Source organism: Arthroderma uncinatum, assembly GCF_011692745.1.
Source record: "Arthroderma uncinatum strain CBS 119779 chromosome Unknown scaffold1, whole genome shotgun sequence".
Lineage (NCBI taxonomy): Eukaryota > Fungi > Ascomycota > Eurotiomycetes > Onygenales > Arthrodermataceae > Arthroderma > Arthroderma uncinatum.
Window position 1 is genome coordinate 569,646 of NW_022983863.1, and position 11,511 is coordinate 581,156.

General features: G+C 49.1%; 5 protein-coding genes across 5 annotated transcripts; 2 read left to right on the top strand and 3 right to left on the bottom strand.

Moving 5' to 3' along the window:
* Positions 1-595: 595 nt before the first annotated feature.
* GIQ15_00175 (catalase) lies at positions 596-2,969 on the bottom strand (the record flags this gene model as incomplete). The annotated part of the gene is made up of 3 exons (XM_033547592.1): positions 596-2,310; positions 2,367-2,679; positions 2,739-2,969. 3 exons carry the CDS (start codon positions 2,967-2,969, stop codon positions 596-598), a joined length of 2,259 nt encoding a protein of 752 aa, XP_033408543.1.
* Positions 2,970-3,849: 880 nt separating this feature from the next.
* On the bottom strand, positions 3,850-5,043 carry GIQ15_00176 (transporter yif1; the record flags this gene model as incomplete). The annotated part of the gene is made up of 3 exons (XM_033547593.1): positions 3,850-4,074; positions 4,128-4,688; positions 4,741-5,043. The coding sequence occupies 3 exons, from the start codon at positions 5,041-5,043 to the stop codon at positions 3,850-3,852; spliced, it is 1,089 nt and encodes a 362-aa protein (XP_033408544.1).
* An 862-nt stretch (positions 5,044-5,905) lies between these two features.
* Positions 5,906-7,966, top strand: GIQ15_00177 (signal recognition particle receptor subunit alpha; the record flags this gene model as incomplete). Its single annotated transcript, XM_033547594.1, has 3 exons — positions 5,906-6,130; positions 6,189-6,474; positions 6,525-7,966. 3 exons carry the CDS (start codon positions 5,906-5,908, stop codon positions 7,964-7,966), a joined length of 1,953 nt encoding a protein of 650 aa, XP_033408545.1.
* A 444-nt stretch (positions 7,967-8,410) lies between these two features.
* GIQ15_00178 (uncharacterized protein) lies at positions 8,411-10,211 on the bottom strand (the record flags this gene model as incomplete). Its single annotated transcript, XM_033547595.1, has 2 exons — positions 8,411-8,698; positions 8,778-10,211. The coding sequence occupies 2 exons, from the start codon at positions 10,209-10,211 to the stop codon at positions 8,411-8,413; spliced, it is 1,722 nt and encodes a 573-aa protein (XP_033408546.1).
* Positions 10,212-10,862: 651 nt separating this feature from the next.
* GIQ15_00179 (uncharacterized protein) lies at positions 10,863-11,174 on the top strand (the record flags this gene model as incomplete). Its single annotated transcript, XM_033547596.1, has 1 exon — positions 10,863-11,174. The coding sequence occupies one exon, from the start codon at positions 10,863-10,865 to the stop codon at positions 11,172-11,174; it is 312 nt and encodes a 103-aa protein (XP_033408547.1).
* Positions 11,175-11,511: the final 337 nt, after the last annotated feature.

Sequence of the window (11,511 nt, forward strand, 5' to 3'; positions counted from 1 at the left end):
GCTAATGAATAATATAATAAACTCATGATGCAATTTAATGACTCTCTTCACTTTCCCACTTCCCGATCACCTCATCTATATTTCTCAATATTAAATAATATGGATGGATTTAAAGTGCATATCCTAGCTCCATCCATCTTCCACTGTCGAACAGCCTCGTTGTAGTTGTTAAAAGTATTTAGCCCCCAAAACTTGAGTTTTACAGGGACCCCAAGGTGACTACATGTAACTAGCTGACAGTAAGTAAACAGCTATCCATGTCTATCCCCTGTAATGGAATGAGGGTGAGTAATCAAATTGCAGCTATGTTGGATGTTGATTGGAGTTGGACTGGCTCACGAGCTCATGCTAAAATCATGCACTTCCTATATAACTTTGCCGCTGTGACATTGCCACAGTTGAGTTAGTCATAGCCGCCCATCCGGAGCTTTGCATAACTGTGCCTATTATAATACTCTATATCCATATACAACGTTGGACTAGCATATAAACACAAATTTTCATATTACTTTTACCAATTTATTACAAACATCCTTAACTAGTTATGTACCAAAATTATGTCTGCCAGTAATTCCAAGTCCGTCCATAAACAGCTTTACCAAGCAAGCGTAGCAGCCAGCCCATCCATCTCCCTCTCATAATTCCTATGCAGCGAGATGTGGTAGAAGAACTTCCCCAAGAAATCAGTAGCGTCCTTGAATATTCTGATACCCTCCGTCAAACTCTCGGGTTCGTGCAATTTACAGCTAGTAACAACACCATAGCTCTCCACGACCCCGGCAGAGGAGGAATCCGCAAACTCAAGCTGCGGCACATCGTTACCCAGCACCTGGGCGAGTAGGTTGACCGCATCACCGGTGGCACCGATGGCCTTCAGGTGACCGAATGACTCCGCAATCCAATATCGGATCTGGCCAATCTTACCCAGGATTCGGATATGCTCCCCTCCAGGAATGAAGGTCGCGTCGAACATGGTGGATCGCATACCGTCATATTGGTGGTCGGGGGTAACACCCTTGTCAGTTTCTTTATGCTGATGTGCCGCAAAGATGGGCTGGCGTTTGGTTCCAATGATGAAGGGCAGGGCGCCAGCTGCTTTAATCGCTGTTTTGGCAGAGACAAATGCCACAGGATCATATCCATCTCCGATTAATATGGCGATACGTCGAGATTTAATTGTTGGAAGGTCTGTGACAACCTGAGGATGGTTCTCGTTAATCTCTGCTTGGCTGAGATTAATCGACTTCAGCCCCTTGTTTGGCCGAGGGGACATTTCTGGCGTCTCTGCTCCGACAAGAGGCGCAACAGCCTTCGCAAGACCGAGATCGATTTCAGCTAAACGTTCAACCACTCTGGTGTAGACAGTTGGGTCATCGCAGTGATCCAATTCGAAGGCAAGGGCATTATGAACATGCTGTTTTTCGTATGGTGAAAGCGAGTTATAGAACAGCTGAGCTTGATTGATGTGCTCGCGGAACTTCTTGCTGAGAGTTCGCTGCTTGATGCTCATTATCTTTTCTGGGAAGGAATGGAATCCACCCTCCGCAACGGCTGCAGGAGGACATGCCTCGAACCTGTTCGGCCAGTAGTTGACAGTGCCCTGCGTAATTTTGTGACGCATTTGTCCATCTCGGTTATGGTTCATGACTGGACAGACTGGACGATTGATCGGCAGTTCCTCCCAGTTAACTCCAAGACGGGAGATCTGGGTATCGAAGTAAGAAAAGTTTCGACCTTGCAGGAGAGGATCGTTTGAAAAATCGATACCCGGAACAATGTGGCTGGTACAGAAAGCCACTTGCTCCGTTTGAGGGAAGAATTCGTCAATGTTACGGTTCAGCTCCATCTCACCGATATATCTGACTGGGACCATGTCCTCTGGCCAGATTTTAGTTGCATCAAGTATATCAAACTCGAAATCATGCTCCTTCTCTTCAGGGATCACTTGGATTCCCAGCTTCCATTTGGGATAGGCCTTATTGTCAATGGCTTCCATCAAGTCCTTTCTGTGAAAATCAGGATCCTGGCCACAGATCTTGAGAGCTTCATCCCAGACCAGTGAATGGACACCAAGCTCCGGTGTCCAGTGGAACTTCACAAAGTGGCGTTTCCCTTCCTTGTTGATAAACACATAAGTGTTGACCCCGAATCCTTGCATCATACGATATGACCGTGGAATTGCTCGATCAGACATGGCCCACATGAACATATGGGTTGCCTCCGAGTGGAGATACACAAAGTCCCAAAAGTTGTTGTGGGCTGTTTGGCCCTGAGGCACCTCGTTGTGAGGCTCTGGCTTGACGGCATGCACTAAACAAATATAAATTAGTTTACTGAGAAAGTACAGAGCAATATGAGCTGCCTACCAAAGTCTGGGAACTTGATAGCATCCTGAATGAAGAACACGGGGATGTTATTTCCCACGAGATCCCAGTTGCCTTCATCAGTGTAAAACTTAACGGCAAACCCACGAACATCTCGGACGGTGTCTGCGCTCCCTTTACTTCCTTGGACGGTGGAAAACCGGACGAACACGGGCGTGGTGCGAGAGGTGTCCGTTAGAACAGCCGCCGAAGTTACGTCTGCAGCACTCTCAAAGAGCTTGAAATGGCCGAAAGCGCCCGTCCCGCGAGCATGGACAACACGCTCTGGGATACGTTCGTGATCAAAACGGTGAATCTAGCATTGGACTCGTCAGCTATCATAGGATAAGGGTCAAGACAGGAGAATGGACCTACTTTCTCTCGGGCAATCTGATCTTCCAGCATTGACGGGCCAGAGTTCGTGCTATCAGAAGCCTTCAGCCACTCATCGGTGTTTTCGACCTTTGTTCCATGATCGGTCGTGATAGATCCAGCTGCGTGGATATCCGTGGTGTCCTTTGCAAGGTCTGCCAACTTTTTGTCCTGAGGATACAAGCCCTGGAGGGTGTCCTGCACCTTGCGTATGCCTTCACCTACCTTCGACATGACGAGCAATGTATATAGTAGAGACTAGGATATCAATCGAACAATTGGTATCGGAGATAACAAGGTCGAGTCGACTGGTATAGACGGTCATCAACTATGTATAGATGAGCCAGCTCAACCAACAGCAAGTGGCAACAAACAAGCCTTAAGAATAGCGAGCATTGCTGCTTAATCTGCTTGATCTGACTGGCTATCCATAGGTCGGTTTATTGTTGACCTGGAGCAACCCTGGAAGTATGCGACGACGTCACAATATGACGTTAGAACCATCCACATCAGGATGGCCTGGCGTGCAGCAAACCGGATCTATCAGCTATTGCAAGGGTTAAATAATATAACGGACAAGCATTGCAGTGTTTCCCTCTGCATCCTTGATGATTCCGACCACTCCGGCGTGTCTAGGTGCTTGATGGATGCACCATATTCGGTCTGAGTTCGCCAGCTTTGGCGTACATGGACTGGCCCGACCACCACATCAACACAGAGTAAAAAGATAAATAAAGTGAAGATAAAAAGGGTAAGACGTAAAGAATATAAAAAGAATAAAGAGCAAAAAAAGAAGGCCGACGTCGGACGGATTCGAACCGTCGCCCCCGAAGGGAATTGATTATCTGTTTCAGAATGGAATCTTGAAATTCTAGTCAATCGCATTAGACCACTCTGCCACAACGCCTTGTTGATGTTAGCTAAGCCGCGCGACTCTATATCACCCTCAGTTAGTCTTGAACATAAGAGTAAAAGAATAGATTAATAGAGCAGATTCATTCTATCATTAAAGCGCTTTATAACGTGTCCAGCCCAAGGTACCTCCAACATATGCTTTTGTGCGTGCTTATTCGAATAGGTAGCGTTTTATTTACTTATACCAACCAAACGGCCATTATAATACGGTCCCTGGCGTGGGAACCTTTGGAGGGGCGGCCGAGGGGACGGGCCCTTGTCTGCTGAGAATCCACATGAACACAAACTGGATCATGTACGAGTAGATAAAGAGGAACTGAGTCCGCCTGTTGCGCTGCGATCGGGCCACGGTCGGCATGGCCCCGCCGCGCATGGCTGCGTCGGTAGACGAGTCCGGTAGGAGGACGTATTTTAGCGATCGGAGCTGGTTCCACTGTTAGTAATCTTCTCCTCTATATGTATAAAAGGTATACTGACGAGGAAAAATGCGTTGGCAAGGAAGGTATAGATGAACACCGTCCAGCCCACCCAGCCTCCGGTGCCTTGGCCGGGCGTCAGCATCTCAGACGCACTCAGCGTCACTATGATACCGACAAACTTGTACCCCGAGTACGCGACCAGGTCGAGCAGCTGGGAGTCGTTGTTGATATTGAGAATATACATGGCGACCTTCAGACAGACGATCTCAAATATCACAACGGCCAGAGCAATAAACGTGATCGAACGCAGTATTTCAGGGTGAAAGTTGCCCCGTAGACCAGCGAGTACCGCCGAGAGCAGGATGTATGTGACCAGGGCCATTGCCGGAATATACATGTCGGGCGAGTTCACGTCGTCGCGGGGAGGGAGGTACATTGACGTGTACTGGGCCTGGCTGATCTGGCCGCTCGCCGATGCCGCCCCGGCCATGCGGCCCTGCTGGCGGAACCACGGCTTGTGCCTCCAGGGGAAGAGGACGAGAGCCAGCTTCTTGAGGACGTATGAATTGGACACATTGAAGTAGTGTTTTAGAGCAGGAATCGACACATAGCGGTTTAACTAGGCAGATGTTAGTACTCTGTTATGTCTGATAACAATGAACTATCCCTACATTCTGCTCCATATACTCCTGGCCGGCCATCACCGCGCTCTTCCCAACCTGGAAGCTCATCTGGGCAGCCGGATCTGACATGAAGCCTCCGAACCCAGGGGTAAACTGCCCGCCGCCGCCCTGGGCTGGGTTTGGCTGGTAGGGGTTGTTGTATCCGGGCTGCTGCTGCTGCCCTTGCTGTGACTGCTGGGAGACCGGCGGCGGCGGCGACCGCATCATCGGAACTGTAGAGACATGCTGAGGGATGGGGTGGTGGAGGGGAGGCGACTGGGCCGGAGGGGGTGCAAACGACGAGCGATGCATTGTGGCCTGAAGCTGTGTGTTCGTCGAAGCAGATCGGTGTCGGGGGACTGTAGCTCCCCTATGCTATCTTCTGGGTCGTCGGTAGAGACAGAAACTGGGTGTTCGGGCGGTTAGATCGGTGGCATGGCAGCGTATGTGCTGTTGTCGAGCTCGACGTCGTCTATCTCGAATAGTTGTGTCCCTCGAACAAGTTGTCCTGGTGTTGTTGTAAGTGTATAGCGTTACTTGTCAGGCTGATAGGTTTTCCCAGGCTTCGGCCCTACATCAAACAGTCCTTGATGGTCTAGTGGTCATGATTTCCGCTTGTCATTTCTCAATAAGAGGATAACAAGCGCGGGAGACCGGGGTTCGATTCCCCGTCAGGGAGTTCTTTTTGCCCTTTCTTTTATTCTTTTTTTTTTTTTTTTATTCTCTACTTCTATCCCTTCTTTTAATGTCTAGACAGAAGATCATTGATAGGAAATATTTTATGGTTGTCTTCATGGCTATAGTATATTGTGTCTTCTCTACAAGGAACCTGTTATGTTTATACGGAGTACTAGGAAAGGCCGATGTTCTTGACATCTCAATATATAGACCATGTTACAACTTTAGGAATAAGGATATCACTGCAGTCCTTACATCTTCTACTTCTCTTGAACTATCACTACTTCTCTCAAACTGTCATCATAACGTCAACTTCTAGGACTTCTATGTCAACTTCTACAACTTCATTACTTGCATGGAGTGAGTTTAAATAGCACCACGTGACCAAGCTATCTGATAGGCTGAATGTTATCGATCGAGATAGAACAAAAAGATAAGTTCACCACTGCACCAGACTCAGGAACAAGCTGTGGCCGGGAAAAGATAGAGTATCAAGATGTTGGACGCCTTTGAAATTATAACAACATCCGGAGTTGTGCTCTGGTCAAAGACATATGCGCCCGTTGGCACCCACATCATCAACAGCTTGATCAAGGATGTTTTTATCGAGGAGAAGACACACCTGCAAGACTCCAGCGTCGACAGAACCGCGCGGAAATATAGCAAGGAGCAGTACACTCTGAAATGGACTGAAGCAAAGGGATTTGGGCTGATATTCGTTGTAAGTTCTGCAGCCTTGTGTCTCTCGGGCCAGATATGCTGATATTGATGCTGCATAGGCAGTCTACCAGTCCCTCTTGCACTTGACATGGATCGACGAGCTTCTGGAGAACATCAAGACGATATTCTTAGGACTATACAAGGATCAGCTTAAAGGGACACGGCTGAGGGTCGTGGATTACCCGTTCGACAAATACTTTGAGCAGCAGTTGAGAGAACTTGACCAGACCTCAGAGCTCCCGGCAGAGGACAGGCGCCAGCTAGGGGTGGAGAGCAAAAAGGATGCGCTTACAAAAGCTGATACGGGGGGGCCGCCGCCGCCGCCTGTTCCGGGGCTCCTTACGGGTGAGTCTTCATCTTCTACTATGTACTGTCAGCTATTAACCCCTTTATAGCGCAGCGTCAAGCTGTGCCAGCGACGGAGGTGCTGAATGATAGCACACCGTCTCAAACCCCCGAAACATCCCGGCCCGTGACTCCGAGTTCCCAAGTCATCACTGGCAAGTCCGGGCCTGGTGGCCGGGCTTCTCGCCGTGCTCGGAGGGCAGCCAATGCGAATACCAACTCTGGCGCGGAGGACAAGGCCAAGAAGCCTAGTAATGGAAAGTCTGGGGGGAAGAAGATGAGAAAATGGGGTCCAGACGGCCTTGCGGACGAGGATAGTGACGAAGTACTAGACTATTCTGCGAACGATACCGGCACCACGGAGGCAGCCCCCGCGCCAGTTGACTCTATCGATCGCGAGTCGTTTGGAACAAAGACTCAAAAGGGACAGTTTGTTCTCAAGGACCTAGGGGATGAAATTCATTCAATTCTTAAAAACGCCGACGAGGAGAAAGCCAAGGCTAGCAATTCGTCTACAGGGGTGGTTAACTCTAGCCTAGGCGCAATCAGCAGCCTGTTCCGCAATGTCGTTGGTGGAAAGGTATTAACAAAGGCTGATCTGGTGAAGCCGTTGAAGGCGATGGAAGACCACCTGCTGAAGAAAAACGTTGCTCGTGAGGCCGCCGTCCGTCTATGCGAAGGTGTCGAAGAGGAGTTAGTCGGTAAGAAAACCGGGAGCTTCCAGAGCATCGACTCCGCTCTGCGTGCGGGAATGGAATCTTCTCTTCGCAAAATCCTCACCCCTACCTCTTCACTTGATCTTCTCCGCGAAATCGAGGTGGTTACGTCCCCCACGAACAAACAGCAACCCCGTCGACCGTACGTTATATCAGTCGTCGGAGTAAACGGTGTCGGCAAATCCACCAACTTGAGCAAGCTATGCTTCTTCCTACTCCAGAACAACTACAAAGTCTTAATCGCAGCTTGCGACACCTTCCGTTCTGGCGCAGTCGAGCAGCTTCGTGTCCACGCACGAAATCTTAAAGAACTCAGCGCGAGAGAAAACGTTGGCCAGGTCGAACTCTATGAGAAGGGATACGGGAAAGACGCAGCTAACGTCGCGAAAGACGCAGTCTCTTTTGCAGCTACCAACGATTTTGACGTTGTCCTGATTGACACTGCTGGTCGTCGACACAACGATCAACGACTGATGTCTTCCTTGGAGAAATTTGCTAAATTCGCCAACCCGGATAAGATTCTAATGGTTGGAGAAGCGCTGGTTGGCACCGACAGTGTCATGCAAGCTCGTAATTTCAATCAAGCCTTTGGTGCTGGGAGAGGTCTCGATGGCTTCATCATCAGTAAATGCGACACGGTTGGAGACATGGTCGGTACCCTGGTCAGCATGGTACATGCTACTGGAATTCCAATCGTCTTTTTGGGTGTTGGCCAGCATTATGGTGACCTGCGAGGACTCAGCGTTCCTTGGGCTGTTGAATTGCTTATGAAGTAATGATAACGAATTCGGTTTATTCTACTTTGCCCCGCTAGTCCTTTAGAATTGTCTTTGGCCGCTTGAATAAACAATGAAAGCTTCCAGGTATACAATACAGTCTAGATTAGTTCTAAGAATGCCTCAACTTCTATTTTTCTGTTATTTAATTTTAAGGATAACGATATCCTTGTAGCTATTAGCATATCTATGTACCATGCATGGCATTGTAGCACCTACCAAACATCCATGCTTATATACAGTGTCACCTGTGCTTTTGTGCATAGCTTTCGATGTCTAGCTATGAATTTTCAAAAGATGAGAAAGTAAAAACCGAAAGAAATTCGTAAAATCGTACAAACCCCGAGGTATGTAAAGCATGCCAACGCAACAGGAAGCCGAAAACACCGGAACTTTTACCATCCGACTGTCTGCCATGGTAGTATATACTTATCCTATTTACTGCTAAACCTCTTCTTCATCGTCAGACTTTCCGCAATCGTCGTCCTCGCTTCCCCACCCATCAGCCTCGAGGTTTCGAGAACGAATACCAAGACTAAGGAGGAATCCAACGAAAGCCACTCCGCCGAAAACGCCAAATGCAAGTGCTTCTCCTTTAGGTTGCACCTTAGTGGCCAATGTAAAAAGACTTCCAGATAGGAACGGCCCAACGGCACGGCCCGCAGCAGAGAGGGTTTGGGCAAGTCCGTTAAGAGAGCCCAGCACGGAGTGATCTGGTGCAGAGTTGGTAATCTGTATGAGAAAGTTAGTGACGCTGCGCTATATGTATATATATATTTCCCAGAATGATAGCAAGGACCCAAGCACATACCAATAGCAACGCGCTGGTTAAGCCACCAACAGTGGCCACGGTCTTGATCAACAACACCACACACACTTCCACGGCTACCATGAGGTTTTGCTTCGATAACGTCAAATTCATACTTGCTCCATCCTTGTAGCCAATAAACGGCATTAAGATGAATGACGCAACGAAGCCAAGTAGGCCAGCTCGATAAGACCACCTATTGCCCATCTTGTCACGGAGTTTTCCGAATACACATATCTGGAAAACTATAGTGACGATCCCCGCGAAAGCTAGCGAGATGCCTATCTCCTGCGGGTTAAACTGTCGGCCTGTAGGAGGGGAGGCCTGGGCGAAGATGGGGTAGAGCGAGTTGAATGAGACGTTTGATAGGGAGAATATCAAGTAAGTAAGAAGCAACAATATCATATCTCTGTTGAAGATCTCATCTCGGTTAAGGACTTCGTTATGAGGTCGGTCATGGAACATAGGAGTGACGGTCGAGTCAGAATCATCATCATCATTGTCACTATCGAGGCATTCTCTATAGGGTCGAGCTCCATGGCGGTTCGGGTGGCGGAAGTAATCCGCATCGGTATCATTTCGCAGGTATGTTGGCCGGGATGAGCTGTTGAATTGCCACAACCAAGTGAACATGTGACGGAATTTCCTGTAGATCCGGGGAAGCATCCGCGCGCCTTCCACACTCTCTTCCAGGAATATAGACGTGACAATGAAGTCACTGATTAGGATTGCGGCAGATACGAGGTTAGGCATAAGGAATGGGTATCCCTGGCTAGTTGGGGTTTTGGAGACAAGAAGGCCGCCCAATATTGGGCCAGTAATACCTCCAATCCCATAGATCACCGGCAGATATGTAAAGGCTCGTGACTGGTTACTGCGATCTGTGATTTCGCCCAAACAAGTGGAAACCACTCCTTGGTTCCCGTTCACCAGACCCATGAAGAGTTGAACAATGATGGCCTGCCATAGTGTTTTACAGAAGCCAAAGGCAAGGAAGCAAAAAGCAGTAAGGATCGTTCCCAGCAGTATGACCGGCTTCCGGCCAATACGGTCTGAGAGCCAACCCCAGAAGAAATTGGTAGAGAACTGCGCGAGCGCAAAGGCCGACGCGATCGTGCCGACATACATCCCGACTTCATGGGCGCCTACCTCCGGGAAGGAGGCTGCCATAGCAGGCAAGTATGGGCTTATGGAGTTGAGCGCTGTTTGCTCGCATAGGGCGATAAAGGCCAGGACCGACATCTGCTGAACAGGTATCGGCGTTGCGCTCGGCGTCTCGGCATGCTCGCTAGCATTGTTGTGAGACGAAGATTGGTATGAGGACGCAGACTCAGCGGAAAGAGGGCGGCCGGCTGACTTCGGCGGTGGTGTTGAAAATGTCTGGTAGTGAGGGGTGGAAGAGGCCCGTCGGTCCTTTGGTGGTGGGAAGCTCGACATGATGGGGGGAAGGCCGAATCAGGTGTGGATTATGCAAGACGGAGGGAACGTGCTGAGAACCGCTAACAGATCGCTCATTAAACTCGAAACAAAACGCCTGGAGGCGTTTCAGGTCTCAGCCACTTTACATGGCCGTCTTAGTCTGCGCGCATGGCAGGTTGTATGCAGCGGCGGTAGGATGAGGAGTGAATGTTCGGAGTTTGCTGAAGTCGAAGATTACTCAAAAATTATACAAAAGTCCAGCCGCGCTAGTCTGCTTGGGGCTAGAGCAAATCGGCAATCTTATCTGATGGCATCAGCTTAGTCAGCGGGGAAACCTGACCCTTTTGTGATATAAACATTGGGAAACCCTGCAAAGAGCACCTACACCTAGCCAGATCGGAGCAGGCTAGATGGTTCCATTCAGGATGCCCACCATCTGCTCTTTTTGGTTCAAAGCATCGCGGGTGGTCCATCCATCGGGACTACCCGTCAGTTCCTCCCTCCCTTGCGTCTCATGACCAAACAGCCTCCTTTCAGTATATAAAAGGCCTTCTCTTTTTCCTGGTCTTTGCCCTTTCACTGTAAGTCATTACAGTCAAGCGCGAAGACGGATACCTTTGGACCTTTTTGATATCCTCCTACCTGTGCATGATCAAGCCACCTCACACAATGCAGCACGAGAAGGAACAGCTTATCCAATCCCTCCGCTCCCACCGTATCAATACCCTTATGGAGCTACGCCGGATAGAGAAGACGCTCGTACCATCCGGAAGCTCAGATATTTATGAACCTCTGGCCACGGCATGGCTATACTACGTCAACTCGAATAACCTCCTTAGCGAACTGCGAAGCCTTACCAAAGACTATCCATTTAGTTCAGAATGTCTAGACGAGGCCAAAGCTCTAGTCATCCAGGATCCGGCAAGTTCGCGGAGTTGGAACTACTGCTGGCTAGTCCTGCAGAAGATTCAAGACCAGTAAGCTCTCTGTGGAGTCCCGGAGAACAGTAAACATGTGATCATTTTGCTATCACGGGTTTATGGATGATTGATTCTTTTTCTGATATATTTCTTCTCCAAAGGCAATTGATCTCAAAGCATGCTTGGGCAGCTGCAGCAAAGCCCGAGATGTGGGGTGGCTGTACACCAGATTCTGGAGCCATGGAGAACCTTGCAAACGTTTTGCTGAGCGAATGGACACGTGTGGTACACCTGATGCTTCGCCATTGGGAATTTCCTCCTACACGGTGAATTGTTGCACTGGAACGAGTACGAGTCGGCCGCTCGTCACCGCCACGGCGTTGAATCCCATATCTAGG